This window comes from Gallus gallus, chromosome 24 (genome assembly GCF_016699485.2).
Source record: "Gallus gallus isolate bGalGal1 chromosome 24, bGalGal1.mat.broiler.GRCg7b, whole genome shotgun sequence".
In the NCBI taxonomy this organism is placed as follows: Eukaryota; Metazoa; Chordata; class Aves; order Galliformes; family Phasianidae; genus Gallus; species Gallus gallus.
In genome coordinates, this window is record NC_052555.1 from 5,622,352 (window position 1) to 5,641,251 (window position 18,900).

The 18,900-nt window shown below is 53.5% G+C and overlaps 2 protein-coding genes across 7 annotated transcripts in view; one reads left to right on the plus strand and one right to left on the minus strand.

Moving 5' to 3' along the window:
- Positions 1 to 18,900, minus strand: part of BCL9L (BCL9 like) — a 55,338-nt gene that overhangs the window by 3,692 nt on the left and 32,746 nt on the right. For 3 of the 5 annotated variants that reach the window (XM_015298270.4, XM_046903816.1, XM_046903817.1), the window contains exons 6-8: positions 16,266 to 18,654; positions 15,184 to 15,450; positions 522 to 14,127 (exon numbers count right to left, since the gene is read on the minus strand). In XM_015298270.4, coding sequence (XP_015153756.1) covers positions 12,968 to 14,127; positions 15,184 to 15,450; positions 16,266 to 18,654 — 3,816 coding nt within the window. In that variant the 3' untranslated portion in view covers positions 522 to 12,967. The remainder of the gene's footprint in view (positions 1 to 521; positions 14,128 to 15,183; positions 15,451 to 16,265; positions 18,655 to 18,900) is intronic. The other 2 variants (XM_040652204.2, XM_046903815.1) reach the window with 2 other exon arrangements.
- CXCR5 (C-X-C motif chemokine receptor 5) lies at positions 1,200 to 7,280 on the plus strand. Of its 2 annotated transcripts, XM_025143189.3 has the most exons (3): positions 1,200 to 1,281; positions 3,393 to 3,513; positions 5,190 to 7,280. In XM_025143189.3, the coding sequence occupies exons 1-3, from the start codon at positions 1,274 to 1,276 to the stop codon at positions 6,264 to 6,266; spliced, it is 1,206 nt and encodes a 401-aa protein (XP_024998957.1). In that variant the 5' UTR covers positions 1,200 to 1,273; the 3' UTR covers positions 6,267 to 7,280. The 2 variants fall into 2 exon arrangements, with proteins under 2 accessions (XP_024998957.1, NP_001292143.1); NM_001305214.2 differs by lacking the exon at positions 3,393 to 3,513.

The following is an 18,900-nucleotide window of genomic DNA, read 5'->3' on the forward strand; positions in this document are numbered from 1 at the left end:
CTTTTTCGTACAGCTGAGTAAACCCCTACTATCGGGATACGTTATACAAGTTAACGTTTTTTGTTAGTCATAATATGAGATCAGTTCTCCAGCCAGAGCATGTACAGGCAGGATGTCAGAGTTCAGCCAGGAGCTGCTATGCACAGACACCAGAACAGTCCACAAATATTTATTGTTGAATCTAATTATAGTTCTATTCAATTATAGGTTGCTTACCTGCCGGTATCCTATAAAATGGCATTGTTTTTAATTTAAGTGTATTGTATGTCTACTTATTTTTCGTCCACGTTCTCCTCTCTGTCACTTTTCCTACATTTAACAGTGCAGCAACACATGGATCCTGTGCTTCATCTGTGTAGCACTCACATAGTGCAGCACGTCCTTGCAAGGGAAATCACTGCCTGTGACCTGAGAGTGTGTTCCCTGAAGCCTGTTCATCCCCAGCCCACATCTAAGGACTCACAGCCTGGGAGATGCCTCCTGCTAAGAACCACAAAGAGACAAAATCCAATAGTGCTTACCAGAGTAGTGTCTCCTTCCTCACCCGTGTGACTCCTGCCAGGCTTCTTGCTCAAACAGAGGCTCCCGCACGCTCGTGCCTGCCTTCCTCAAATTAGAAACTTTCAATTAATTTCTCAATCAGTCAGCATGCTAACTAATGCCCTTCTCCAGAACTGCAGAGCAGCCACTTAGGCAGCCCTTTCCATCAGCAACCTCTGCACTCCAGTGTGAGTGCAACAAGGGACGAAGCAGCAGGAGGAGATAGAGGACGGCTGGAGGTCCCTGGGGCTGGAGCAGCCAGGAAGACCCTGGCAGAGGATAATGGTTATGCAGATGTGAGTAATGATGTCTGCAAAGTCTTACAAAGCTCCAGAGGGCATCCAGACCCGGTGAGGTTTTGGGCACAGAGCTTTCAGATTGCCCTGGGCTAGGACAGTAGCAGCCAAGAGCCCTGGATGTTTGCAGGATGGAATCGTGGACCTCATGGATCTTCTCGTTACAGACCAAAGGGATGTGGATTTTTCAAGCTTCGCTGTGAAAATCAAAACACTTAAGAAAAAGTGATAAAGCGAGAGGCCAATCTTTACATCATATAGATCACCCTTCACTTGGAGCTCATTTGCCTTGCAAATACTCTATTGTTTCTTGCTGGGTCCCTCCCTGCTCACTTAAATGACTAACTCCACCCCGAAAAAGAAGAACTTTTGCTGACCTGCTGGAGAAGAGGCAGATCCTGACACCATGGGGCCTGTCAGCTACTCATCAGAGACCTATGACTTGGTGAGTTTGGCCTGGCTTTGCTTGTTGGAGAGAAGGAGGGGGTAGAGCTGGCAGAGCTGCGGGTGGGCTGAAGGACCTGGTTGCAATGTCACCGTCTTCTAATGGCTTCTGTTAGAAACAAGAGGACCCGAGCAATTACTTACGTCCACACAATTAGACTTCATATCCCTTAATTCTGGACTTGAGGGATAGAGGAACTTAAAAATGACGGTTGTGTTTGTGGAGAGCTAATGCAATGCAACCCCTGACAGTCTGGGGGTGCAAAATGCTCCCGTGCAGAAACCCCCAAATCCCCAACTCCTGTGGGAAAGGCCAGAGCCTCACCAGGAGACCCTGACTGATGCCATCCTCTGCTCTGTGCTGCCCATTGATCCGAACGCTTCCCAGCTGGGATCCCATAGGGAAACCCATCTCTGCTCTCAGCACGGCTGTTGGCATGGACACAACGTGGGGGTAAAGCCTGCCTTCCCTGCAAGCAGGCTGCCTGGGGCTCCACCAGGAGGGAAATGTGCACTTAACTTACGAGAAGGGACTTAGAAAATGAGGAAGATAAATTGCAAACACTTCTTCTAACTGAGACTGATGACACCATGTATTCTGCCCTGTAGTTCTCTGCCCTGAGGTTGCAGGTGAAAGACAGCAGCTGTACCTTTTAGAGCGCTCTGCGCTGTCTGAGGGGAAGTCCACAGCAGTGCTATCATTAGCCAAGTTCTTTAACTTTGCAACTCGGGATTTCTGTTTTCATATCGTGGCTCTGTGCAGCAGACCTCAGTTTTTGTTTATTTTCTGTCCCGGAGAGAAATGCTGGATTTAATTTTTGCCTATTTTTCTGTCTCCTTCCTATATGTTGGGGGGAAAAAAAAGAGAAGAACTGGGTGGGGAGGGGCATCCCTACCCTTTTTATTTGTTCTAATTTATGCAATATAAAAAATCCATGGCAAACAGGGCTTGTTCCTCCCTGGAACAGGCCATAGATCACACAGAGCAGTGCCACGTGTGGACCGGGGGTGCCACACATTGCCACACGCAGCGACTGCATCAACAGCGTGTCCAGAGAGATCTGCAAAAAGGCCTCAGCACTGTTCTAACAAAGCAGTGACACAAACCTGCACTAACAGGAGAGGACCAGCTGGCCAAGGGGACAAATGCAGGCTGAAAACAATTGGAATGTTTGCACGGAGAGGGCATTTATCTCAGTATTGCCCAGCGAGTGCAGCAGGAGCCCTGACCAAGCTTTGCTGCCCTGCTATCTCTGTAACGTTGTGGAAAAGTAACACAGCAAAAATTATGACCCCAGTTCTCCATAGCAAGAAAACTTTGCCTGCTTAACCTTCCCCAGCTGCAGACTACAGAGAGAAAAATGCTGCAGAACGACCACTGAGATCTCCATGTGGTCTTCCGTGGTACTGAAGGCCAATTCTTATCACAGGGCTGATGTAGCTCAAGAGGCTAAAAGGCACCAGCACGGCAGGAGCATGATGTTTGCTCTTATGTATGTGCTTCTCTCCCTCAGCCCCTAGAGAGCTGAGGAGCAGGATTGCTGTCAGCAGCTTGCAGAGCTGCGCACCAAAGTGGGCAAACTCTGTTTTAAGGCTTTGGGAATGCGAGATGCTTCTCCTGGCCCTGGATGGGCTGGAAGGGAATGAGTCACTTGGAAAATCCCTAATAGCGCACAGACTGCTGCTGCTCTTCTACAGGCAAATGTTTTGACTGCTGGCAGTTGTGCAGAACTGAGAAAAGCAGCTGACGTGCAGAGGAGGTCTGCGTGACTGCAGTGTGGGATGGAGGGGATCCCTGAACACAGCGTGACAGGATCGTGCCTCCCGTTGCCACAGATGCAGGCACGCATTTTACTGCTTAGTTTCAGGAAAACGCCCCACTTTTCTTTTGTGTTTCCCCAGCAGAGCACACACACACATTGCTCTGGCTGTTACTGCCTTTGCAAAGGTGCCCACGTGTGGACTATTGCCAGGCCAGGTGGCCGCACGCTTCCAGTCTGAGAGGAGCAATCACAGCACGAGCCTTGGCTTGTCGCATTCAGTGCATCTCCTGCAGCTCTGGTCATCTGCCCTTCCAATCTGAGCCTGGATACACACATTTCATTCTTTCAGGTTCATCTTCAACTCATCTCTGTCTGCTCCCACCCACACTCGTTGCTCGGAGATGCACATGAGAGGATGCCTCAGATACAGCTCTGCGCACACTTCCTCTGCCCGCAGCGAGTGGCTTACAGTAAGAGCCCTACCTGCCATCTTATCTGCGATCAGATGGTGGCTGATAGTGGCCTCTGCACCTCCAGCTCTGACTGTAGGGTGACGCTGGAAACCATTCTGCAGCCAAAGCCATTTCACAACACACACACACCCCTCACCTGCAGCTGGTGTGGTTCCACGCAGCGCTCCAGCACTCTGGCCATCACACCCAGCCACTGCCCATCATTTCATTTTTCCCTTTAAAACCCTATAAATTGTTCAACCTCTCTCCGGTTAAGCTATGCCCATTCCAACGTGTTCCCCTTGGGATTCCCCAGCATGATCACCCCAAGTCCTGATCAGCCCAGTTTGGTCATTGTGCCAAATTGCTCAGAGAGGCAGTGGTGCCCCGTCCCTGCAGACAGCCAAGGTCAGGCTGGACGGGGCTCTGAGCACTGCTGGAGCTGTGGCTGTCCCTGTGCACTGCAGGGAATGGCACCAGGCGGCCTCTGAGGGTCTCTTCCAACTCAAACCATTCTGTGATTCAACACCTTCCCCCAGGGACTGCTTACCCTGCTACCTTCCACTACCTGAGGACCACCCAAGCCTTTTGCACGCATTCAGTAATGCTCTGTAGACTTCGGCTTCTTCAGCAACCCCAGGCTCCCCTCGAAGCCACACACGTGGTTTCAGCAGTGCAGCAGTTTGAGTTGAGCACTGCCACATCAGCTCCTTACCTGAGGAGGTTGCTTGCAGAGGCACCCAGCACATCACACGGGGAAGGCTTTTAACCAAGAATAAACGCAGTCGCCCTTCCTAACGAAGTACAGTGCAGGACTTGAGGTCACTTGCAGTCACTTGACTTAGCACATGCAGGGAGAGGAGGAAAGGGCAAAAAATCCCCCCAGATTAGCTCTAAAGCTGTCTAAAGCAGGGCTAGTATTTTTAGATGGGAACTTTGGCTGCCGAGTGAAGGCGCAGCAGGTGCAAACAGCCACAGCTGGCAGTGAAAGGTATGAAAGCAGCAAGCAAAGACTTCCTCTGTGGTTGATGCTCAAGTCTCAAGGCTGGTCTCCAGAGAGGCGGTGGGTGGGGGAGTGCACAACAACTATTGTGGAGCTCTTCCCGTTTTGTCAGTGATGGCTGAGCTTGCCACAAGCCTCCCGTGCTGAGTGTACATCTGAGCCCTTTGCTTTTGTTAGCAGCAAGTTTCTGCCAAGTGCCTGAGGACAGAGCATGCCCACCATCTGCAGAAGCTCTACCACGCTTTCCTTACCAGCTGTCAGCCCAAGGTCTGAGTGGTGTTTTCAGATTCTCTTTCTGGCTTTGACTGCAATTAATTCAGAACCACAGGGTTCATCAGCAGAGCAGATTTCCCTCCCCTGAATCATCCCTGTAGCTGTGGCATCCCAGTTCCTCTGATGCATTCACTCCTCCAGCCGTTTTGTACCTGTCAGCAGGCAGGACAGGCTGTGCTACGGGTAGGTGGGAAAAAAACTCGGAGATGAGTGTTGTAAAAAATCAAATGCCTCCAGCAGGTAGCTCAGCAAAACACAGAAGTTGAAAGTGGTTCTCTGTCTGGCAGCCAGAATATCCCCAAGTGTGCTGGCTAATGATTAGGGAGTGCGCAGCCCCCCGCAGTGGGGGGGGTTTGGGGGTGATTGGGTTCCTCTGTTCAGAAGCTGCCCTCCTGTAACCAGACTCTCTGTTCCCCAGAGCCTGGTGGAGCTGAGCGGTTACTATGAGGCCGAGAACACCACTCCTTCCTTGGAAGGCTACTTTTGCTTCAATCCATCGTCATCTGTGGTTGGCAACCAGAGAGACCCCTTCAGGAAGGTCTTCATACCGCTCGCCTATCTGCTTATGTTCGTGCTGGGAACTGTGGGCAATGCCCTGGTCCTTGTCATTTTGGAGAGGTTCAAACGGTCTCGAACAACCACCGAAAACTTCCTCTTCCACCTCACCCTGGCCAACCTGGCACTGCTGCTCACCTTCCCCTTCAGCGTGGTTGAAAGCCTGGCTGGGTGGGTATTTGGGACCTTCCTCTGCAAGATCCTCAGTGCTGTCCACAAGATCAATTTCTACTGCAGCAGCATGCTGCTGGGCTGCATCGCGGTGGACCGCTACTTGGCCATCGTGTATGCAATCCACACCTACCGCAAACGCAGAGCTCGCTCCATCCACCTCACCTGCACGGCCATCTGGCTCTCCTCCCTGCTCCTGACCTTACCCGATCTCATCTTCATGGAGGTGTGGACAGATGAGAGCAACCGCAGCATCTGCTATTTTCCAGAGGCTGGGATTCACGGCAACAACGTGTGGCTGGCAACTCGCTTCCTGTACCACAGCGTGGGTTTCTTCATGCCCCTGCTGGTCATGTGTTACTGCTACATGGCCATCGTCCGCACTCTGTGTCAGTCCCAGCGCCTGCAAAGGCAGAAAGCTGTCCGCGTGGCCATCCTGGTCACCGGTGTGTTCCTGCTCTGCTGGAGCCCGTACCACATCGTCATCTTTCTGAACACCCTGACCAAGCTAGAAGCCTTCGCCAAGGACTGCCTCCTGGAAGATCATCTGGACACCGCCATCATGGTGACAGAGGCCATTGGCTTCACGCACTGCTGCCTCAACCCCATCATTTATGCCTTCATTGGGGTCAAGTTCCGTAACGACTTCTTCCGTATCCTGCACGAGCTGGGCTGCATAAGCCAGGAGACCCTACAGGAGATCCTAGAGGTGACGAGGAAGGGCTGCGGAATCGAGTCTGACAACACCACCTCCATCTCCACTTTCTAACTCAGAAAGGTTGCCGCAGGGCAGAAACGGCCTGGCCGCACCTGTCCAGCAGTATCTGTACTGTGTCCCAGTCCTAAGTTTCACAAGTGTCCCCACCACTCTCCTCATTCCTCAGGAAGCCGAGGTCTGACAGCCACCTACCTACCACCCAAACCCCACCGCGTCGCTTCTGTGGTTCCTTCTGGTTCACATACGTACCAAAATCAGTCTGGCAGCTGTTGGCAAATGCCGACTGTCCGACTGTCACTCTGGCGGGGATGGAGGAACCAAAGCAGGTTGAACCTGTTGTTACCACATCCCCATCACCAAACCGACTGCAGGAGTCCTGTGCACAGAGCCAGATGCAAGACTGAGTCACAGGGTGGGGGGGGAGGGTGGGGAGGGCAGGAAAAACGCACAGCCAAGTGGAAGTGGAGCTGCATCAGTGAGTGAGGGCTGAGGAAAGGACCAAGCAGGTTCCCATCTCACCTGCTCGCGTCACTGAAGCACCCCTTTGCTCAGAGGAAGCAATGGGGGACAATTACCGTGGTAGCTAGAGCAAGAGGTGCAGGCGAGACCATCAGGGTACCCAGGGCTCATCCCAGTGACAAAGGCCACACGGTCTCTGGGTGGAACACTGCTCCTCCTGCTGCGTGACGTCCTGCCGTCCAGCCACTGCACATCGCCTTTCCCAGCACAGCTCACCCCAGGAGGCCTCGGACTCGGGTTTGACTGCTGCCGATTCCTCTCCTGACATCAGCCACATCCCTCCCCATTCACTTCATTTGCTCACAGCTACAGCGAGCGATTTGCTGAAGCGAATGCCTGAGTATGCAAAAGCTGTCTTTTAAGGAAGATGACTGTCTGAACAGATGGCTCAGTCTTGTGACTGAGCACGGAGAAAACGAACCGCACATCTTTGTGAGGCTGAAGGTGTAATCTTTACCCCCCCCCTCCCCTTTCCTTTTGCAGCTCACTGTACATCGCTTTGTGCATTCTGCCCCACAGTACGGTAAAACACAGGAGAAGACCTCATTTGCATCATTTCTGTTTGTTCTCAGTGTGCTGAGAGGCAGCGCTGCATTTTGCTTCGAACTGTGCTTTCAGATATCCTTGCTCCACCTGCACACACGGGGCCTTTAGAGAGGGGGTGCATCCAATATCCGGGTTCACGTAGAGCAATCCTGAGTGCTGATCTTGCCCTGCACCACGAGCATCCAGCAACATCAGGGCTTCTTGATAGCAAGCTGGTCCAGTGGCAGCTTTATGCCACTATTAATGATGGCACTGCAAGCTGGCACGCAGGGCAGCCCCAACAGACTTGTGCAGCTTGCTGCTTCCTACTAAGTCTTGTCCAAGCAATGCATCAGCACGTACACAGTGTTGCTTCCTCACATTTTTCTCATTAGCCAAGCACTGCTTTGGCCTCCACTTAATGACAGTCACACACACACTGTCATACGGGAATGACCCCAACCACTGGAACACATTAGAATCTGCTGTTCTACTCACCTCAGTGCTTATGCTAAGTTGGCACAACACCAGTTTTGCCACCACGGGAGGGATTTTTGTGTCTAAATCCATTCTGAAGTTCAACCCATCAACAAGAAGTGCAGTCACAGCTTCACCTCCCCATATCCAGAGCCACACTGCAGACAGCAGCCATCACGGAGCGGGTCATGTCAGACCATCCCAGCTCAGGGGGAGATGAATGACCTGCTGACAGATTCTGACATGACAAGGGAGCTCCTGAAATGTAAGGCGTTCATAGAACAGTCCTCTGAAGAGCATCTCCTACAGCAGCACGCTGCTTCGTATTCCCCAAGAGGGAACTGAGCCGCCCAGGGGACACCACTGGGGTGTTTTAGCAGAGCACCCTGCCCCACACAGCGGCCGTGGGGCCGTGACAGGCAGCAGAGCGTGCACAAAACGCGAGCCAGTGAATGCATGAATGAACGTGTGCCTGGGAGTGCTGCAGAACTGGGGCTGCCCGCACGCCTTCGTGCAGCTCGCTGTGACTCACACGGGGTTTCATTTTCCTTATCAAGAAGAGGACCTGCGTCCTCACCCCGAGCCCCCAGTGCGTGCAGCTGGGCCCCGCTCCGTCACCCACCGCTGCCCAGGAGGGGTGGCTGGGAGCAGGTGTGCTCAAACAGCGCTAGGACAGGACCTGCAGCAGCAGGGAGCAGAGGAAAACGAGGCTGTTTCTCACTAACAGCAGTTGAAGAACTGCCTCAAGCCACAGAGGTGGGAGCAGCCATGTCCAACCCACAGCCCCACATCGTGGTGGCAGCTCTGCCCTGCACTGCACTGCGGGCACTCTGTGGGCTGAGCCCGGGCCATGGGGCTTTGGCAGCATGGACATTTGTGAGCAACCACGTTGAGGGATGAGGCACAGAAAGAAGAGTAATATTTCATCCAACATCTCTGACCAGCACCGTGAGACCGCTGCCACCGAACCACGCTGATGCGTTAGCTTCACAACAGCAAGGCCACAGATCCCACTAGTTTGATGGCTTTGCTGCTCTTTTTACCATTTTAATAAAAATATTAAAGATTAAAATAAGTGTTGTTACTTACATACATTGACTACATCCTGTCTTTTAGGAGGGCTGCTCCAAAAGTAATGCCTCCTGTTTTATGATATCACCCCACCACATCAGAGGCGGATGGTGGTGGTACAGCAGTAGAGGTGGAACCTTCCCACCAATATCCCATCCCATGTTGTTGCCGTGTGACAGACGGCAGCAGAGGGGCAGTCTGACACAGTGGTGTCTGACACGGAAGTGCAGATGATGCAAAGGTGTGTCATTGAATTCCTACATGCAGAAAAAACATCACCCACTGATATCCATTGACGCTTGGTGAATGTTTCTGGAGACCGAACAGAAGGCATAGCTCACAGTGGGGACTGTGTTGAAAAAAAAATAGCATGTTGTAGCTGAGAATTTGCTCTATCAAGCAAAGTTACTGTGCTCACTGTATCAGATGCAGTTTCCACGGAAATATATAGGAGGCATTAATTTCGGAGCGAGCTGCGTACATGCAGCCCAGGGAAGCCAAAATGTTGGACACCCACAGGCTACAGGATGTGCTGGCACAGCAGACGATGGGACAGAACAACAACAAAGCCCAGACTTAGGCAGCAAAACCCTCCATAGGTGATGGAACCACACAGAGCTGCACGGCTGGGCCATCCCCTCCTTGCAGCCTATGGGAAGCACCACTCAGCTGACTGCAGAGAGCAGAATTTCACCTCGAGGAAGTTCCAACTGCAGCGGACAGCCCTGCAGGACAGCACACAGAGCACGGACGAGAGGCACGAGGTCAGGTTTTGAAATTTGTCTTTTTAATAAAAAGGCACCTATAAAACAGGTCAATACATTACAGGCAGCACAGATACCCAAAAACAAGCCTAAAAATTGTTTCAAATAAAAACCAATAAGATGTCTTCACATATTGTATTTATATATTTATATTTATATATATATTTATATAATGGTACAAAATGACTGGGGAAGTTTCTCCATGGGATGATAGAGAACAGGTCAGTCACCATTACCTCAATGTGAAAGCTAATTCCAGGTGCTTGATTATTCGACTGAAAGATGCTGTTTCCCAATGATTACTTTTTGGAGCTGAAAAAACATTGCAACGTCATGGTTAAAACATGGGCAAACCTTTTACTGTGATTAGGTGGAGTCAGTACACAGAACTCAAGCTGAGATGCTGAGCAATAAACTACGAGACATGAGAACAGACACAGCTCACAGCAGCGGGCAACCAGCTGACGGCAATGCGCCCCGGTCTGACAGGGTTAGTGCTGTTCTCGGGCACAGCTGGGAGCAACGTCCAGGCAGAGCTGCCCTGCAGCACCTCCTCTCCCCACGGCCCACCCAGCACAGCAGTCGGGGTAGGGCTGGCTGGCTTCGGGGCAGCACGGTTTTGCAGAGGAGCCCCGACTGCTGCTCTGGAAGTCCGCAGCTCTGAAATAATGCCAGGATTTCCCTTTTGTATACAGGCCTGCTGAGTTGAAAGGCTTTACTTCTTAGTTATTTATCAGTGGGGGGACAGGTCTCCCTCCTGCTGTCAGGCTGCCCAGGGTCTGCAGGGAACGTACCGGCAGGCGGAGATCTCAACGGGGCCAATAGAACAGACCAACAAAAAACTTTCCTTGTATAGAAAATAGTATGGCTTAAAATTAACTGAGACCAGCTGGCGGGTGATGAGCAGGGCAGGGGGCTGGCAGTGGTGTTTGGATGTCTACAAGCAAATACCGGCAGCCAACACCCCGAGGTGCAGCCAAGAGAAGCCACAGCCATTCAGGCCACTCAAGTTGAGAAGAAGCTGCATGCGTTCGAGCCACATCCTCCCACGTGAAATGCACACTCTGAAAGGATGGAGAATTCAAACAGCTACAACAGCAGGTCCAAAGCGCACTGACTTAGCCCTGGGTTGAAGCCTGTTCCTCTTTGCTCTAAATGCCAAGGCAGGGATGAGCACTTTCCGGCATCGCACCTTTGAAAATGATGCTCAGTCAGATTGCAAACACCACAAAACGTGAGAGCAGAGTGAAGTCCTTTCTCAAATCCAGAGCTGCACTTCCAGCCTTACACTGCTCTCTACAAAATACCCCATTGGCTCAAGGTATTCCTCATTAGATTATGTGGCCACATCTCATTACACATCTGATCAACACAGCCACTGGGCTGACATTTCAGCACCCAACACCTTTTTCCAGCAGCTTGCAAGATGACAAAAAGCTCTGCCATTCTGTCCCTCCTTGACAATCTCCCTTTCCTTCTGTGGTATCCAATAGGGAAAAGTGAGTGCTGCTACAAGAGAGGTAGTAAGCAAAGTCTGGCTTTGCAGAGATAATCCTCCAACTGGTGTTCATGTGGCAATCAAATGCCCTGAGTTCACAGTGGGATACCCATGGGGTACACCATGCTGGAATGGGGTCCTGCAGAGATCCAGAGACCCTATGTGTGCAGAAGGGCACGTGCTTAATCCTACAGCCCCTTCAGTGAACAAACACAGGAAAGAACACCAGTGCTGCATGCAGGAAGACCTTACAAAATGGAGGATGGGGAGGGTGAAGCACATCCAGAAGAGCCTGAGTTGTTCAAACAGCTTCCACCAGCCTAGCAATAAGAACCTCAGCCTCTTCTATCAGAAATGCAGGGCAGCCTGTGGACAGCTCGTGGCACGCAGCTGACATCGCACAACACAACTCCGATTCAGAAATGCAGCACTGCAGGCAGGGAGGGCACCCTGCAGGCACTCAAGGCCAGGTGGGATGGGGCCCTGGGCAGCCTGAGCTGGTGGGGGGCAGCCCTGCCCATGGCTGGGGGTGGCACTGGGTGGGCTCTGAGGTCCCCTCCAACCTGAGCCATTCTAGGATCTTCAACGGCAGTGCCTCCCAGTGCAGCAGGACGGGGTTGCTGCAGGGAGTTCAGGGCAGGGAGGAGCAGAAAACGCCCACGAAAGCCCGGAGGAGGGCAGTGTGAGGAAGGAAGACCTGGGAGACCAACAGCAGAGGGGGAGGGGATGTGGTGTGGTCATGGAGGGTGATGGGTGGTAAAGGACTGGTGTAGGAAGGCTGCAGAAGAGCAGGGTTCCCAGCTACTCTCCTGGAAGCACAAGAATGAAAGATCCAGCTCAGCTCAGAGTCCCTCCATCCCTACACAGCACCCTGCATGAAGGGAAAGGAAAGGCCCAGAGACAGCACGACTGATGGAGACCTTCAGGCCCAGCATGTGATTACCAGCTGAGCCTGGATCGTTGCTGCCTCTGTACCGGCTGGCTGGCATCCTCCCTTTCACAGCCAAAGCAACAGTGACAGCTGTATCCTAAGGAGCTGCAGCCCTGCCTGGACAAACGAGCACTGTTCCAGTGGTCGGGGCCACAGCTCTGACCTGCCCAATGGTCCTCAGCCACCGGCTGTGTTCTCATGCCCAGCACAGCCTCCACAGGGGCCTGAGAACTGCATGGAGCCGTACACCCTGCACCAGCAAACCATTCCAACACGAAGAGTCGCTCTACAATGGGTTCTCCCAATGCCCTGCACACCCTGGAGGATCCTCCTGCCCCCCCCCCCAAGGAAAGCTTTCAATCCTCGTACACTGTTGCCTTCAGCATTTTTTTTTCTTTTTTTTTTTTTCTTAAACATGTTTTGAGGCTTCTATTAAAACACAGAAATACAGAACAATTAAAAACCAGCACAAGTTTTGCCTTTCTCAGCGACCTATTTACAGCTAGTTCCCAAAACCCTCTTACACAGTTTGGTTGCTTAAAAGGAAAAAAAAAAAAAAGGGAGAGAGAAGGAAACGAAACAGAACCACAAAACAAACAAACAAACAAAGAACGAAACAAAAGCAAGGAAAGAAAAACATCTGAAGGAGGAAAATAATAAACTGCCACAGGGTCTGGAAGTCCCTGGTCACCACACAGGGTTCAAAATTAACAGCCCCACTCCCAGCCCCTCCACCCGCTCCTTCCCCCTGAAAAAAAGAAAGGAAAAAAGAAAAAAAAAAGAAAAAGAAGAAAAAAAAAAAACCGAAACAAAACCCAATTCACATCAAGTTCACTGCACATCTGGTTTTCTGTATAGAGGCAAATCCGATATGAAAAGCATCCCACTTGGTGTCCTCCACTGGCGTCGGCCCCCAACCCGCCCCCAACGAAAGGTTTAAAAACATCTGTACAATCAGGCCCATGCTTTAGAAAGGCAGGTTAGCCATGTTCCCCGGCCCGGGGATGTAACTCATTTGGCTGTCCAGGGAGACGCTCCTCTGCCTCATCTGGTGCGTGACCATTAGGTTCTGCTGCGGTGGGGGCCCCATAAGAGAGCCCTGAGGTGACATGATGTGTCCTGTCTGGGCATACATCTCCCCCGACACAGACATGCTCCTCTGCTTGGCCTGCATCAGCATGAAATTCTGCTGGGCCATTAGGCTCTGCTGCGGAGACATCATGCCCTGATGCATGCTGTTGCCCATCATGCCTTGCTGGGGCGGTATGCCTGTCCTGCCCAGCATGGGCACTTGTCCAGGATGGCACATGGGCATGCCGAGTCCCCTCTGCACACCCTGCTGCCCCGGAAGGCTGGGGGCGTTCATACCTGGCCTCACGGGGGGCTGATCAGCCATCATGTTCTGCAGGTTCATGAGGTGGAGGTTGGAAGGCTGTGATTTGGGTGCTTGGCTGTCGCTCTTGGGGAAATACTGCAAGGTGCTGCTTGGCTTCTCCGATGGGATGATCCTGGAGAGGTCAAACTCGGGGATGCCCGTGGGTGTGGGGCGGATGACCTCACTGAGCTCAGGATCGTTCAGTACCGACGCCACCCCCGGAAGCACAGCTGGGTAGGGCTCGCCGATCCGAGGAGGGATGTTCTTGCCCATCATGTGCTGCTGAGGAGGCATCTGGCCGGGCTGCTGGGTAGGAAGGTCCTCGGGTGGCAATGACATTCCCGGTGGGAAATGCTGCTGCATGCCAGGGCCACCTGCCCCACCAGGGGCCATGGGCATGCTTCCCGCAGGAGACTGCATGGCGTTGTGGGGCTGCTGCATGCGGGGGAACACGAGCTGGTTGGAAGGAATCATCTGGGAACTGTTGGGCACGGGGCCGCACTGCTGGTTCAGCGAGTCCTGGGGCCCTGGGGGCAGCATCATGGGGTTCTGGGGGGGCACACCCGGCCCCGGCGCACTCGGGTGCATAGGAATGTTGGAGCCTAGCGGGTTTGGGGAGGACATCATAGAAGTAGGGGGTGGTTCGTGGGAAAGAGGCTGCTGACCAGGCAGGTTGATTCCCATGGGGCTCTGGGAGGATCCAGGTCCCACGGAGTTTAAGTGCAGCTGATTCGTTTGATTCCCTGTCACACCTAAGGAGAGGAAAAAGACAGAAGGGTTAACTCTGCCCACAGACCTCCACCCTGTGGAGCCTGCTGGGACCTACTGCTCGGAAAGCCCTGAGCTCCAAGGAAGGGGACGCAAGGAGGACTTGCAAAGCATCAACATCCAAAAGAAGCACTCCAAACTTCAGCTCCCCAAGCCCACAGACAGCACAGAACTATTCCGGTTCTGCTCAGTGCAATGCCGCACAGAGGAGTGACCCTTCAGCACAGCCTTCCAGCTCCTCCTGTGATCACACGCTGCTCAGTGGCAAGGAGGAACATGACAGAAGTGCCAGCATCCCAACACAAGTGCTATCCAGGAGGGACCAACGGGCTCATCAGTACCACGGAGCAAACTGTTCACAAAGGCTCCGTTTGAGGGGCAGTGGGTGCATTTGCATGCTCGTGGCCAAACCAAATGACTTCTTACCAGTCAAAGAGTCAACAAGTTGATTTTTCGCTTTGAAAACCACCGACAATACTTATCAAATAGCTTTAAACCCCAGCACCAAGTGGTGCAGCTTGCTGGAATTCCCCTTCCCCTTCATACTGTGCACAGAATGACGAAAGGCAATCATTTGCCTAGCTGTCCTCACCAGTGCCACCAGCTAGCGAAGCGTATCTGGTTGCTGCTTACTGAAATCACAACTGTGCTAAGACACAGCCTTGCTCGTGCAGGCACCTGGGCTCCACTGAAAGCCACCAGGCTCCCAAGCCCTGCTCTGAGCATCCCTCTCCCTCTGCAGGTTCCGAGCAGCGGCCTTCTGCCTCATCCTGGGCCTGAGATATCTCCACCTGCAGTGAAAACCCAGGGCCAACACATCCGCATTAGGTCAAAGATGTTTTGAAAGCTTCCAGAGCTCAAGGGAGAAGTGTGCCAGAATGGGTGGTGTCCATCCAGGCAGCACAGCCAAGCCAAAAGCTGATGGACACAGGGTGGGGAAGTGAGCCAACTCTTACAAACAAGGGCAGATTTCAGCTGTTTGAGAAGGAAGCTGCTGAGGGAACACACCAACACAGTGGCACAGCCCTACAGGCGCATACCTGCCATACTTCCAGGTGGAAGCATAGGCCTGTCTGGCAGCAGCTCGTCGTCAGAGGTGGCGATGGTTTTGATGGCATTGTGGTAGAGTGGTGTGGAGCTGGGCATGGCATACTTGGACATCTGAGACATCATCAGAGAAAGGGGGTTCTGGGAGGGAGATGGATCTGGAGAGGAAGTAAAAGGCATGTTGGGGTTCATGGTGCTAGAGGCTGGTTGGTTGCTGGCTGGTGCGGAAGAACTACTCCTGGGCCCAGAAGGGAGAGAACCTGCAAGCAAGAGAGAGCACAGCTTAGCACTGCACGCAGGGCAGCCTGTTCCCATCAGATAGCCCTGTTCCCTCCTTACAGTGGAAGCCATCAGAGGATGCTGCCAAACAGCTGGCAACTCCTCAGGACTCTGAGGAGGCTCACACGTCACAACTGTGATGGACTTCCAGTTCAAACCGCCCGTGATTTCCCAACTCAGGCACATCTTTTTCTATCTGCATCACAGAGCATGAGCTAAACTACACGCTGCACCATTTGCCTTTCAGATTATTCAAAAAGGCCCTATTGGGACCCCTGGGGGAAAAAAAAAAAGTACTTCACAGAAATTAGGCATGAGTGTCTGCCCGCTCCTACGAGAGCATGCAGGCATGGGGGAAAATGGCCTAGCAAAGGGGTGGCAGAATGCAAACAGACCACAACAAATGTAACTCCTGCATCATTCCAGTACATCACTTCCACGGCATCCAGCCCAAGTCCTGCAGGTAGCACTGATCCAGGCCTGCGCCTGACAGCTCTGCTGACTGTCAGGGTAGAAACTGCTCTGCTGTGCCAGTAGGCAGGGGCTGCAAATGCACTCTGGGCTGCCTGCAACAAGCAGCCACAGGAGCAGAGGAGGAAGGAGAGCAAGACCTGCTTCACAGGGTACAGGAAGAATGAGACTACAACCAATCCAAGCAGGTTGGATTTAGGAGATGGGTGACCAGTGCCGATCCTACGGAGCTCTGATCACAGGGTGCTTGTTCCAGGATTCTGGATGCTCACGCACTCACCAAAACGCACACGCAGGCACACAAGCACACAAGATACCAACATACCCTGATCCAGTCCCGCCATGGACGTGGAGGAGTTCATGCTGAGCGTCTGCTTGCTCTGATTGACTCCTGGGCTGGGCATCGTGGGTTTGGGAGACGGCACCCAACCCGGGGAAGGAACAGCCATAGAAGGGGACTTCAGGCGGCTTGGTGAGCCAGTCGGAGAGCGGACGTTAAGCGAGGAGCTCATCACCTGGGGAGACTTTAGGGGCCCCGACTGGTTAGAAGGAGGCATGCTGACCATCTGCGATGGCGTCTGCGGGGACTTGAGGTTGGCAGAGGGCGAGGTGACCAGTGGGGAGTGCACCTGGCTGAGGGTGGGGGACTTGAGGTGACCCATGCTGGGGGAGTTCATCTGGCTGATGTTGATGGTGAGGTCGGAGGGTCGGCGGCCCAACCCCCGGGAAGGTGCTGGGTGCATATTGGCCAGGTTTCCCCCTTGTGCAGGAGCGGGATTGGAGGCTGGAGGCAGAGGGATGTGGCTGAGTCTAGTGGTACCACTGATGCTTCCGACAGGCATGGTGCCCTGCTCAGGGCTGAACATGTCTGAGGCATTGCCCATCTCCTGAGGCATGTTGGGGTAAGGTCCTTGCCCACTTGAGAAACCTTGTTGTCCTTGGTTGGGGAACTGGGAAGGAATCATCATTTTCTGCGGTCCCCCCAGCATTGCACTGCCGTTGCCATTCTGAGCCCTTGCCCTGGCCAGCTCCTCAGGACTCATACCCTGATGGGCCATCATGTCGGGGCCCCTCATCTTCTGCGACATCATCATCTGCTGCTGGGGGGTCATCTGGACATTGAGGTTCATGTTCATGTTCATGTTGACATTCATGTTCATGTTGAGGTTGCCAGGGCCCATGGGTGCGTCCATGTCCCGAAGGCCTGACTGGCTCATAGGGGGACTCAGTATCCCTCGAGTTCCTGCAAAATCCATTCCCATCGGGTTGCTGCTCAGGTTGTCCCCTGCTATCTGCCCAGCAAACATGGATGGATCCATCTGTCTGTGAGCCTGTATCATCCTCTCCATTTCCATACCCTGGCTCATGGAGTTGCTGGACATTCCCATCGGCCTCTGCATTGCCACCGGGCGTTTCTCCATCAGCTGGTGCCGCAGAATCTCCTCCCTAGCACGTGGATTCATGAATCTTTCAGGGTCCCCTTGCCCTGATGGGTAGGGCAGGGAACCCTGTGGGAAGTTCCCGGGACCTCCCATCGGAGGCAGATCATCACTCCACCCCATGCCAGGCCTGACCGGCCTCTGCATGGCATTCATGGGACCAAGAGCATCCAAGGGCATGTTCTGCATCCCTCCAAAGCCAGAGACTCTCTGTATTTGATTTCCAGGGAATCGTGGCCCTGGGAAGGGTGGCCCTCCCCTTAGCTGCATAGGGTCCTGCACGTCCATGGGTCCCCGCAGCTGGCTGCCCATGCCTGGCGGCCACTGCTCCCCGGGCTTACTGTGGTAGGGTGGGGGGGGGCCACGCATCATCATGCTGCCCATAGATTGTGGGATCATGATTTCCTGCATGGGTCGGCCATGGATGCTGATCTGCTCCTCTTTCCGGCGCTTCTCCTCATAGTACTCTTCCTGCAACTTCCTCCAGGCCACTTGCTCTGGTGTCAGGCTGTCCTGGTTCAGCCGCTGCATCATCATGTTCATCTGCTGCCCCATGTCAGTGCCGGGGTGGTGGGGCACCTCGTGTTCCAGGCTGGGGCCACCGAGGCTCTGGGTCTGGGAAATCATGGACTGCAGAGGCTCTTCGTACTTCTTCATGCTGGCAGGGGGTGCGGGGGGCTGTGCAGGGGCAGCCTGTGGCTGAGGGCCAGTCCCACCCTCACCCATGCTTTGGGTGGACTTCATGAACGGCTCAGCCTCCCCGCTGCGCAGCAGCAGACGCTCAATGTCCCGCAGGGTCTGCAGAGAGCGCTCTCGGTGCTCCAGCTGCTCCTTCGAGAGCCCTTCTGAGTTCATAGAGTTCCTGGAGCCCAGACCTGCTTGCCCGTTCCCCTGCATCCCTGAGCCCGGGCCCTCCCCGAGGAGGTTGGAGCTGGATGTGGCAGAGTCCACCTGCCCAGGCTGCATGGTGGCGGTAGATGCAGTGGGTGTATTGGGGTGGTTACTCCCAGGCTGGTTGCTGCCGCTGTTGTTTCCTAGAGAGTTGGGAGTCAGTTCTCTTCGGACATCTTCGCTCGTCCCCTCCTGGGGCAGGTTGTTGGGTGCAGGGAGAGCTGTCTGACTGATGGCCTGAGGTGGAGGAGGAGGCTGCGGTGGGGGAGGCTGAGGCTGTGGCTGACTTGCTTGAGGTGCTGGTGGCTGCGACTGGGGAGTGTTGGCAGAAGGAGGGTTAATCGGAACCTGCTCAGCAACTCCCAGCACTTTAGGAGCTGGCGCCTGATAGAGAAAAAGGAAGACAAAGTGAGGATGAAAATACTCTAGCTATTCTTCCCATACCCTACAGGAAAACAATCTGAAACACGCCTCATGGCAGCTCTGCCTTCATTCTTTGTGGGGAAGAAGCAGGCCCCATCACATGGCCTGGAAATACACAGTCGTATTCTGCCCACATATCTGCAGGGCCACATACTGTGCCCAGCCCAATTCTTCACAGTTTACAAGCAACCAAGACTCATTCTGAAG

Bases quoted from the DNA above. Each gene is read 5' to 3' on its own strand.
- CXCR5 (XM_025143189.3), top strand. The intron at 3,514-5,189 runs GTAAGAGCCCTA...TCTGTTCCCCAG, and splicing joins CCCGCAGCGAGTGGCTTACA to AGCCTGGTGGAGCTGAGCGG.